This window comes from Struthio camelus, chromosome 3, assembly GCF_040807025.1.
Source record: "Struthio camelus isolate bStrCam1 chromosome 3, bStrCam1.hap1, whole genome shotgun sequence".
Classification (NCBI taxonomy): domain Eukaryota; kingdom Metazoa; phylum Chordata; class Aves; order Struthioniformes; family Struthionidae; genus Struthio; species Struthio camelus.
The window spans coordinates 79,609,777-79,622,247 of record NC_090944.1 but is presented as its reverse complement, the minus strand read 5'-3'; the positions used below and the strand labels follow the sequence as shown (position 1 = coordinate 79,622,247).

General features: G+C 40.5%; 1 protein-coding gene across 7 annotated transcripts in view; it reads right to left on the bottom strand.

The window, feature by feature from the left end:
* Window positions 1–480: 480 nt before the first annotated feature.
* Window positions 481–12,471, bottom strand: part of CNKSR3 (CNKSR family member 3) — a 69,370-nt gene continuing 57,379 nt past the window's right edge. For all 7 annotated transcript variants that reach the window (XM_068938655.1, XM_068938659.1, XM_068938661.1 and 4 more), the window contains one exon: window positions 481–12,089. In XM_068938655.1, coding sequence (XP_068794756.1) covers window positions 11,791–12,089 — 299 coding nt within the window. In that variant the 3' untranslated portion in view covers window positions 481–11,790. The remainder of the gene's footprint in view (window positions 12,090–12,471) is intronic.

Genomic DNA, 12,471 nt, shown 5'->3' with positions numbered 1-12,471 from the left:
TCTATCTATCTATCTATATAAACAAAATATATATATAAAGGACTGTTACTGCAAAATAATTACACTTTATAATTCAGTTGTAATATATTGCCTCTTCAGTCCTCTGAATTTAACTTACCACAAATCTAGAGTTCTCTCAAGAAAATCACAAAGTTTGCACATATGAACCATGAGGGTCCCCCCCTTCACTAAGGCTCCTTACCCTTTTCCTTTTTGTTACCCACCATCCTATGAATACAGGAAGAGAGATCACCAGCTGTCTGCTGAGGAAAACAACAGCCTAATAGTGTGCATCATTCAGATGACTTGGATGATTCAGTTTTTCCACGTGAACTTTACTGAAGATGCACACAAGTGGTGCTTTGTGCATTTCTGAATCAGAAGAGTAATTAATAGTCCTAGTACATATCAACACAATTTCTATTTGAGGAACAGCTTTTCATCTAACATACAGTAGTATATCTGCTGCCTTACAACAGCTCCAGTTCTCAAACTTTATTAATAATTTCATACATCTCTGTTTACATACTGCAGTATTGCCAGCCTTTAAATATATTATTTTCAAAAGTCGCAGCAAATGGGGCAATGAAAAGAGGATCTAGTGAAGAGTTCATCATTTTGAAAGCCACCTGATGTGATATGCATTGGTTTTAGAGTGGGAGGACTGGGAAGGAACAGAAAAGGCAGATGTTGCAAGCAGTCTGTTCTCTCAGATAGGACAGCACGATAAGCAGCAGCTTGTTTGTATCCATCCCAGTAAGTTTCTCATAGCTACATTTTGAAAGTTCAAGAAGCTCTCATTGTCTAGTATCTTGTAGGAGGAGAACATCAAAGTCCAAGAATTCCCAGACAGTAGGGGACTGACGGGAAATAAACATACAAATGCAAACACAAACACATTTACGTGGTGAATTTTTGTTTTAGCACTGCCCAAAGATAAAGTGCCTTTTTTTCCTTCTCTAATGTCAATAACCTTTTTCTCATTTGTTCAAACATTCTCTTGAATTCTCTTCATCAACAAGATCCTATTTTCATTTCACACAAAAAGTAAAAAGAAGAATCAGACCTAGCACTGCCTTGGAAAGAACCTCTTGCCAGACACTGCCTGTTATACTTAACAGGAGAAATGCTTATTTATCCCAAAGAGGAAATGCAGGATAAGCATGTAGAACGCTGTGCTCCTCCTGAGGGCGCAGCACTATCTAGAGGAGTACAAGTGTGACAATATAAAAAACGCACCAGGTGCCTGGCCATGGAAGGTGAACTAAAGCCAGCTAGAGGAAGAGTGCAACTATCACCTAAGTGCATGCGCAGCACCCACACAACCACAGGCCGTCTATCTCAAGCAAAGGTTGAAGGCAGCAATAGATCCAATAGAATGGTCATCACTGGAAATCATTCAATATCCAGAGGGAAAAAAACAGTAAATGCTGCTTGGCCTGGTGTTTTGATCAGCAGATTAAGCCTCTGGGTTCACCTCAAGTGCCCTTTCTATCCGAGCACCACGTGAGATTTTATCTTAGGAGTGTGAAGAAGGTAAGGGCACTGGAAAGCAACTAAAGAACCATGCCTCAGTAGCATTTCTTCTTCCCACTTACAGCTTATGGCCTGGGCATTTATTTTTTTCCACAACTGACTTTCCCCTTCATTATAAGCTGAAGACATGTTATATACTTCTGACCCGAAGAGTTTGTGTCAAACTAGTCAGGCTGGTACAACTCTCAAGCTTGCAACTCCTGCCCTGAGTCAACACTGCCAGACTCATCCACCCTTGCCAAGATGTCTCTGATCACACCCCGCTACGTGAACAGTGAGCGTTATGTGAGAGCAGAGGGCACTCAAAATCTTCTGTATTTTGAAAATGTGAAATATTTCACTAGAAACTAGATGCAAGTTCACTATCACAAGAGTAAACTCTGGGAGATTTTGGAGTTTTCAGTTAAAAAGGGTTGGTTCAGGTTTCCTGAATTTTAAAATTGAAGTGATGGTGTTTTTTCATCCCCTGCCATTTCTTGATATCAAGGGGGGGGGGGGGTACTTCTCATCGCAGTTTCCCATCACACACACCCCTCTTTGGTCAACCTCTTGGGAAATGAATCATGACATTGAAACTTTAGCCACTTCCACATCCTGCGAGAGGCTTTATTCCTCACAAACAGACCACATCCATCACAAGCACAGCAGCAACAAACCCCAGTGCATAGCAAGTCAAATGCTACTCTTGTGGCCAAGTTCACCCATGCATGAGTACCCCCTGGTGTCCGTCTCAGTACCTTACTCACAATGTCTCTTAAACCGCCCTCCTAGCTTGCTTACTTACTACACACCTCACCTTAACAAAGGCCTTTGTGCACAGCATTAGGTGAATCATGCCCATTTCTTACTAGGAGCTCGCACATTGCCAAATCTTTTTTTGTTTTTTTAAATAGCTCCCTCATATTATCTGAATGTTACTACTCAGCTATGGAACACGTCATTATTCCAAACTGTTTCTATGCTTCCACAGGAGAACACACCGCAAATCAAAGAACAAATAATCATGTAACTAATCATGTTAGCCATTTATTCCGGTTTTAAATTTTCTAGTCCTAGATTCTTTTGCCATTTAAGTATACTCATAAACTGTTTCTGATCTACAGCTTCTTGGGACTATAATCACATCAATCAAATGCACGTTTTCAATGCTAGACGATACGGATCATGTGTTTGTATGACCTAGCATGTCATACCAGTCTCTCTCTCTCTTACTGCTAACATTGAATGAAAATGTAGCACAGGAGGAGGAAGGAGATCCCCTACTTGAATTCTTTTTGGGGGTGGGAAGGGTGGACAAGTGCAAATGCTATTACTAGAAATCCAACCCATTGCTGAGAAAAAGCCTCACAGGGCTTTCACAAAATGCCCTATGTGCATCAGCAGGAGACTGCACCAGGGAGCTCATCAGAGCCTGCAGTTTCAAGAGCTAATGCCACATTTGAGCAACATGCTAGAAAAGCATTCCAGGCTGGGAAATAATTAGGTGCACTCAATCCTAAAGATTTGTACTTCCTATCTCTGAGTTTACTCCTTCTAAAAACTAGCTGAAAGACTACTTGTCTCCTCTGCAACTGAAAACTTCCCAAATTTATATTTTGACAACTGAACCAGAGGTCCTTTGCTTAGCTCAAGTTTTCTGAGCAAATCTGGCCAAAGTTTCAAATTCTAAAGAAATTTAATTGAAGAGACGGAAAACGTAAGTCCAAAAGCACACCTCATATTAGGGTTGCCTGAGTCAAATTTTAGGGTCTTCTGTTTAGCCCTGCTCCCTGCTGAGAAATTCTCTGGGAATATTTGGAACTCGCAGTCTTCCCATCAGCAGGTCCAGGAGCACCAACAATTAATAAGTGCTAGAAAGTGAGAGGACTGCTGTCCTCGCTGACTCTCCAACTTGCCTTTTCTCCTTAGTATTGCCAAATAAACGAGTAGACACCGGAAGAGGAACAGGCTAGAAATGGAGGAGGAAGAGACCTGTGCTATAGATCTACGCCCATCTCTCCAACAGCAGCCGCAAATCCAGACTTACAAAACCCACAGCTAGGAGAAAAAGCAGATCCGTCTTCATTTTGAGTGATAAGAGGTCAACGTGTCTGGAGCTAAAGGGCCAGCTACTGCTAGGGGTGGTCTAAACAGCTTCAAAGAAGAGTCTAAGCTTACAGTTTACTAAATAGAGAGGAATTTTTAGATGAATCAAGAGCTTGGAAATTCTGTCTTGCAGGCAGCACTATTTTTACTGGAGAGTTCTGGCCAAAGTTATCTCAGATAATAAAATAAACTAGATAATGCTATAAGTGTTAAAAGTTTACAGCTATATTTGTTTATGTAATAAATTCCTGGACAGAAGTCCATTGGCCTTAATGTAGGGAGGAGAAGGGTGGAGAAGGACAGAAAGGAAGAAGGAAGTAAGGAAAAGGAAATAATGTTTTGGAGATCATTTATTTTCTTCTCATCATACTTAGTTATGCCAGCCTTCTACCAGGAACAAACGGTCAAGAGCTTCACCGAAAACTTCGGCCTGTTCAGGGGGATGTTCAGAGGGCTTGAGGAAGACAGTCTGAGCGAGAGCTGTGCTACAGTTAGGAAAATCTTTGTTCAGGTTCAGCAGAGGGGAAACTCAAATGCCACAGTTGCTCGATAACAAATTGTAAGACCTGAACTACTGTCCTTGCTTTCTACTATCATATAATAAAACCAAATAAATAGTCCAAGATGCACCTACTAAGATTTCGTTGATCACTTCACCAGGGTGAAAACTCTTAGGCAAGTTCTTTTTCATAAAATTGAAAGTGGTTGAGCTTTGTTTTTGTTTTCCAGTTTACAGAAAAGCCTTTAGACTTACTTGTGACTGTCAGTATTAACCGTTTCACTGGAAATATATGAGGGTTTCATTAGAAATATTTGCACTGGAAATAGCCAGTGGGGAAAGGAGGAGGGAAGCACATTAATAAATACCACTGAAAAGCATGCAGTTACTTAGAAAAGCCATTAAATTCGCATTTAAGTTTGCAGTGTGGCATTTTCTATGGCTCTTAGTAAATATTTCTCAAACAAAAAAGCCTCGTGGCTTTTTGTCATGAGGGTCTGCAACTTATTACCTGCAAGAGCATTTGCAGAGCAGATCTAAATGCTTGGCAGCCAAGTGCCAGCTGCAAGCGCAGCCCAGCGGCATCACGCTGTGTCATCGGCATCTCTTCAGGTTTGCTCTGTGGTTTCGTTCTAACGATTCTTGCTCTGACAGACCAACCCAGAAGGAAGGCAACACTTGCACTCAGACAGACACAAAACAACATTTTGCTTAAAGGAGAACTGCAAGTTTGCCTTGGTTGTCAGCTGATTCTTTGGCTTCCCCCCTAGCTGCCAAACTGCTGCCATGTGTGGTGAGCTTTTATCCTCATTAGAGGCCACAAGGATTTTCCCTGCAAATCACAGTGCCATTTTCACGGTTAATTCTTCCATCTCCATATCCCATGAGAAAAGCATGTAAGCACCTAAGAATAGATATCTTTCCCCTCTGCCCCCAGAATACATTAGATTGATTCCATAACCACTTAAGGGGGAAAAAGTCAGTGGCTTACATTATCCTGAACAACAACTGAGGTGGCCACACAAGGAGGTTTAAAGAGAAACGTTTACATCTATTCTATGTCATGCTAAAACAAACACATTTCTTCCACTGGCAGGAACTGGAGGACACCCAAAAGGTCTGTTTTTTTCCTCCGCTCCAATGTAATCCTCATTTTTCTTTCCTCTAGCAAAGTATGTGTGAAAGACAACAACTGCCTGTTTCATATGTAGTTTATAAAAAAAAATTCATGATTCTTTAAATGATATTGGTCCAGCAATATTATTATTAAATTCAAATTTCCACTTCTGGACCTAGTCCAGAGTAACCCAAACTAATTAATCTTTTGCACCACTGTGTGAGGCCCTTTGGGAAATTACACCATCTAGCCAACCGTTACTGACTACCACAAAAGAAGTTAAAACTATTGGTTACATGCTTGCCAAAGTTTTGAGTTCTCATTGTGTAGGTAACAGCATAAAGAGGGGTTACTATTTTAAACCAATACAGCAGCAGCGGAGGCAGTGGATTTTGGATTTAACAGTGGCTCGCGACTGCTTTTGTCATGCATCTTACAGCTCAACTGTGATGCATAGAGCTATATATAACTACTTTGAATGACTGCCCTTGTTTCATACTTCAACACCACACAAACGGAGAAGTAGAAACAAACGGGCATGCAGCACTTGCGTGGGTTTTTTTCTCTGCAGAGCTACTGCTACATTGCTGAAACAGTGTTTGACAGAACACAGACCCCTACGTGGAGATTAGCCCTGCTTCTCCTCCTTCATTCGCCAAAATGAATGCTTTTGGAGCGCTCTTTCAACATTTTAGTTTAAGTTCATGGCTTTCGCAAGAGCTCTTGTCCATTAAAAAACCTTAGGGCCTACAAGTTGACAAAGGCATTTCTAGGTGATGACCCAAATCTTAAAGTGGGTGCTTCATAAGAGCAGCATGTACAAATTCACACCAAAGAGAAGAAGTCATGCAGTTCTCAGTTACAGCAAGACAAAGTCATTTTACTCCCAAGGACCCAGCACATCCTTTTCAAGAGGGCACAAGCGTTTCTAAGGCAGAAGTCACACCAGAAGTGTGACTAGAAGTGGAAGCCCAGGTTGAGGGAAGCATTTCTGCACTTACATAAATGCAGAAAGCATACGGGCTAAAGCCAGCACCCACTCCCTTGCGAGATACCAATCCTGCAGGCAAAGACAGTTATGAGCATTCATGCACACAGGAGTCTTGCTGCCCAGCTCATGCAAGAGAAACTCAGAAAAGTGATTCATGAACACAGAAAAGCTCCAGAAGAAGCAAAGTCTACAGAAGAAGTTCAAGCTAAGTTTATCAAAGCTTACGTTAGAGCTTGATGAATGGGCTAACTTGGTCTATCCAGGATGTGGCTGTGTGTATAGAGCAATTTGTGAAGACTACCTGTTCACAACGTGATAAAATAGCTCATAAGGTCTGGACACAAAAATTCCAAAAAATTCCTTACCCCCACCAACTATAAAGCTAGCCAACTTCACCATCGACTTCCTGGTTTGGCCAAGTTTTAGATCTGTCCCCCTCTTCCTGCTTCCAGTGAGCACTCGGGTTAAGTAGAATGTTGCTTTTAAAACAAGCCCCATTTAGGAGGAAAAAAAAAGGTTATCAGTTCATTTGTGAGTATAAAGTTAGTATAAAACCCAAAATACTCTGTCCATCTCTGCTGGTCATCCCGAATACAAATGCAGACCAGGTTCATTATCTATAATGTTAGAGGAAACACATGGCTTTAAAAATCAGCCTGAACTCTGTCACTACAAGCCATTAGGATTACTTTTTATACCGTATTTTCTCTTGCACATTACCATCTAGAATATTTTCTTGCTTTGTTTATATAAGGGAACACCCAAGCTATTGGCTTGTGAATACTCTGCAAGCTAAAACAGATGTCTCCTCAATATTTTTGAAGTGCACATCCCTGAAACTTCACTATACACATACGCAAAAGTGGTAAGTATTCATTTTAGCTTTTTGTGGTTTATACAATCTTTTCCAATGAATTGTGTTGCTTTGCCACCATGGTAGAGCACTCAGAGCATAAGTATTGTACTGTACCATGGCAGGGTATCTGGATACATATATTATATTCATTAGGGAAAAATCAACCTAGGCATAGTATTTGTTATCACCAATAGAAGTACCTTCAGCACCAAGACATAGGCCAAGTTTCTACATAACAGCAGCTTCTAACTTGTTACCTACTTTTTTTGAGATTAAGCTAATAAGGTATTGCCTGATTTCCTCCTAGCTCTGTTGGGTCTTTATTTTCCTAAACTACAGACCACCCTTCTTCACTCTGCACACACTATACACAGCGCAGAGCTGTAAGTGATGAACATCTTCCAAGTTTAGGCTCTTGGATACAAAAAAGAGAAAGAAAAAACCCACAAACACGCACACACCACCACACACAAACACAGCACAGGACTCTCTGGGAGTTCTGACTTTTCTGAAGTTTCCCCTCACTTCTCAATTAAGACAGTACAAAAAGGGGTGAACAGGGGAGATAGGCAGGAGAAATTATTCTAGGTAGAACAGAATTCACCCTCCCCAAATTAGATTAGAATATAATAAGTAGGATTTGCACAAGTTGAATTTCTAATGCTGCTCCATACATTAGAATTTTTAGCAGAAGCAGTTATCATACAGAAGAAAAATAACCACATTCAGCAATAATGTGACTGCTACTAGTTTTCCCTGCATTTTAAACTGTTCTCCCAAACCAAGTGCAGCACTTTTCCAAACCAGGAGTGGTACATGATCTGTTCCATGTTGCTATTTGCTAAGCATCAGCTAGCTAATATTGAACATTGTGCACAGAAACAGAGAGGATTGGACTTTCAATCTTTATTCTTTGCTAGGGGAAGGTCGTCAGGTAGGGAGGTAAACCATTTGAAGGAGAATACTTTGCTCAGAACAGTGTAAAACCTGCTCTTAAAGATCTGCTTCCTACTAGTTCTTTGCATCTTCCATTTGTTTTTCCTCCTACACTGGTACCTGTATTTTCCCTCTCACTTGGTGTTCATGCAGTGAGGGGCTTCAGTGTTGCTTTGAATAAGCTTCCACAGATGTGTTTGTCAGTTAAATCAAGTCCTATACTTTTCAACCAACTGCACTGCCACGCAGCAGCAACACTGAACCTGTCTCCAAATCAGAGCCTGATCCACTACCTACTACTTCAGTTCTCTTGAAAAGACCTTTCTAGTATTATGTCTGTTTTGTAACAAATACAAAGAAAACAAAACAAGGGTTACATGCCTCCTTCTTTGGTAAGGAAATCATTTGCACATTATTCGTGCATACCTGAGCCAGGAAACAACCTGGCTCAGTGGTCGCATCCCAGAGCCACATACAATACTCCACGTAACAAGAGTCTTCATGAAATGGAGGAGAGCAGCTTTGGTGTGGCACTTGCACTGACAAAGCAGCCGTCAGAAAGTCCCTGAAGAGATAAAGTCATGCTCCTTGTGTTAACTGCTGTTCACTTCACCTTTCCTTCAAACAGCAGAGGAAAGGACTGCATCCAGTAAAGGGCTGGCCATACTGCTTACAAATAATCTTGATCAGAGGAAGGCTAGGGAGCAGTAGTACCCCCTTGGGTGCTGGGGCTGCAGATGGCTGAATTAGACTTTCCCGAGTTCTTCAAACTTCCTCCCCATACAAAAAGAAGGATCGCTACTTCTCCTTGAGCTTGACCTAATTTACAGGCTTTTGTCTTCCATATAGTTGCCCTTCTTTTCTTTACTTCTTCTCATGAAAAAGACAAAATGGGTCAATTAAAACTCATTTTCACTTTGAATCCAGATGTCCAGAGTGAGTGATGAGTGGATATCCATAAAGCCCAGCAATAGCTGATACAAATTTATGTTAGAGGAGACTCATCCAGCCAGTATCCTAGGAGCTATCCCCTACTGCAATATCAGATCAGGTCTTTAAAGAGGCAGACATTTAGAAGAAGGTCAACTTACGTATGTCAGAGAGCTATACAGGCAAAGGAAAAGAGGTCTAGTGTTTAATTCGCCTTATCAAGTATTTAAAGCTACAGTTGTTATTGTTCTTTTGAGTTTACTTGATGCATTTGCTTTTTTTTTTTTTTTTTTTTTTGGTAATCAATGTCACCAGCAGAGGAAGGAAAAAAACCTCTAGTTTGTAGATATTACAGACTCTGTTCCCACAAGTCTTTCAGCTGCATTTATCTCAGAAACAGAGGGAGCAAAGGAGAGCGAGTGAGCAAAAGAAAAGAAGGAGAGATCCCAATATCTGCCACTCATACTGCAACACAAAATAGCCTATCATTACTGAGAATAGATATTGCAAATTTTTCATCTGATAATCCAAGAGGGAAAAAAAAAAACACTTCTCTTTTCTGAGGCTAATAGAATGTCAGCTTCCCAGAAAAGAGACTCCTACACACCCGAAAAGGTCCTTTGCCTACAGTGAGCAGCAAGCAATACTTGTAGACAAAAATTTCAAGAGTCAAAGTAGCTTACTAGAGCACACACTAACCTGACAGTACACAAGGACACGGCTGTTGTGGCAAGTGCTTACAAATCTACAGTTCTTTTCTCCTCATAGCTGGAGTGGTTTCAAGTTATCTGTTAAATTAAGGCAAGCTTCTATTACTGTTAGATCAAGCTTCAAGAGAACCTGACTGAACAGAGGAATCAAACCTGAGTTTTCAGTGTCCGTAAAACGTACCTGGGTGCAACCCAGAGGAATAAAGAGTACATCTGTGGTTTCTTCCACATTAATATACATAAATGCATATACCCAGATGTATCCTTCCCCATTTATTTTTAAACCATGGGAAACAGGGTATTAAACATGAGTAAAATATTCATTTTAAAACCTTCTTTAGAGAACATCCCAAACTTTAAATCACAGTTACTGAACTGGATTAGTATCACTTTTTTTTTTTTTTTTTTAAACAATTCAGCCAGTTTGGGGCTGGACTATACTACACCACAGCGCTCTATGCTTAGAGCATGGCAGTTTCAGCCCCTTTCTCAGCAGCAGGACCAAACCAGTCTTGCACTCAACTGTTCTGCAGCTGTGTTTGGCCATGTCTTTGCGACAAACTGCTGCCTTTGTGAGTGGAGAGAGGTTGTACATGACAGCCATATTACAGTGTGCTTCGATCAAAAAAGTCGAAAACAGCTCCCACTTAAATCACTAGTGAGTCACAATCAAATGTGATCAACAGTGAACTGAACTTAACACCCCATCTCTACAGGCTGTAATACAATTACATAAGCTTGCTGCAGCACAGAATGGTCACATCTTCACAGCCAAAATTATGGTATGTGTTTAACACTGGTGCTATCACGTAGGATTCTTGCCCCTGTCCAAACCCCTTTCTCCACCAATTATTAAATGCCGACTTTTCTTATTTTCCTCAGTGAGACCAAAGGAGTAAAGGCTGATGGCAATGCATTGTCTATGAAAATACTTAGTCTTGAAATTGGTGGAGAATACAACAGATTTTCTTTTTCTTTTCATTTGACTAATTTGTGCCCAGTACTGCAGACAGGAAGGTACAAACTGTATCTGAGTGAGAGTGAAAAATATATACAACTATATTTAACATTTAAATTACTTTAAACACAACTGTTTGCATACTAACAATCTTATGTACATTCAGTTTTAAACAATACCTCTTTAATATTTTTTGTTTGTTTGTTTGTTAAACAAGTTTTATTTTCCTCCCAAAATACCCAATGCTACCTTTAAAATTCTGGAGGGGTAAAAACTTCAGCTATATAGAAAACAGCAAGATGTCTTACAATTGTACTGTATCATAGCACATTTTTTTTTGTAAAAACAACACATCATTCAAAAACTGAACCACTGTATAAGTTCTCACAAGTCCAACAGGACTGTCTTTAACAGATTACTTTGGCTAACAGCAAACCATTCTTAAACAGTTAAGGAAAAAATACATTCTTTTCCCACCTCTACAGATGCATTTCCTTGGCATGTTGTAGCAATCCATGTATCTTTATGGATGAGCCCCGCAGCACGGTTCAGTGCACTTTATTTGTACTGTGATGTCAATAAAAGGGATCATAAATCAGGTTGGACTAAGCTTCCTAAGACTTCTCTGGATATCAGAGAAAGAATGTCAATACTACCACTTCTTCTGTACAAGGCCGAATCTCATGCAGCACCTGCAACAGCACCACTGAGCTATACCAAACCAATGCTTCCCTCCTTGCCTTTCCTAGTCAGGAGGGTGACACAACTTTTGCTGTGCCCTACATATTCTGACACCCAGCCAATCGCACAGCCTCTGAGCATGCAGACAAATGAAGTGTCACTGGACTTTACTGTAATGCAATGATTTCTTCTGAGTAGTTAGGCAGATTTCAGGTCAGATGTGGCCTCTGCATCACTGAAATTTTACTCACTTCCAGGGGAATAAATGCCCTCTGCTTTTGGGCCTGAAGAGGAACTTGATCTTTATCTTTTCTTCTCTCCTAGCACTATAAAACCTTCTCTAATCCGTCAAAAACCACAAAGAAAAGGGAAAGATGTAAAATTCTCCAGGAAAAGAAAACCACATTAGTCACTAGGCATCAGTTAAGCTGAAAAGCAGAGAAGTCTGACTGATGAACAAAGGCACTTCGTAACAGTCCTGTGAACAATAGTCAATGAGTCAACAATTTAAGTCTCGTGATCCAACTGACCAGCAGTGAGGGCTCTGTGGAGGAAGATTTTGTGGATGATGTAACAGAGGTTTTTTTAGCACCTTCCTCTTGAAAAGGAATTGTTGCACTGTTGTGGAGGTCTGTATTCATAAAACATCTGCTGCCTCGAATATAATCCGTTCCTCTCACTAACTGCTTTTCAGATGCTGGCCTTGAAAAGGGATGTTGTGACGAGGGGCTTTCTTCAATGATTGGGGGTATTCTTTCATTACTGAAGTACCTGCAGAGGACATCTTCACCTGTGTGAACAGGAAGGGGGGGGGGTGTTACTGTTGGCTTCAAGGGAATCCATTACTTCATTAGTATTTTCTATTTTCATAACGCCCTTCAGTGTTTCTAAAGGCACTTCCCAGACTCTAGTTATCTTTTGTAACACTCCTGGACACAGATTCCAGGAGTCTAGCTGTCAATAAACTTATAGCTTTTTTAGTTTTTTTTTTTTAATGCAACACAATACGAACAAAACAAATTCACACAGAGAATAATATTTGATACGTAATTCCAGTGTCACACACACCAAAACTGCTAGTACAGATTAGTTTCATGCAAATCACTACCATGAGTCACATCTAATAAACCTCCTTGTAGCATGTTTCATTCAAGCTGCTGAGAGACAAGAGT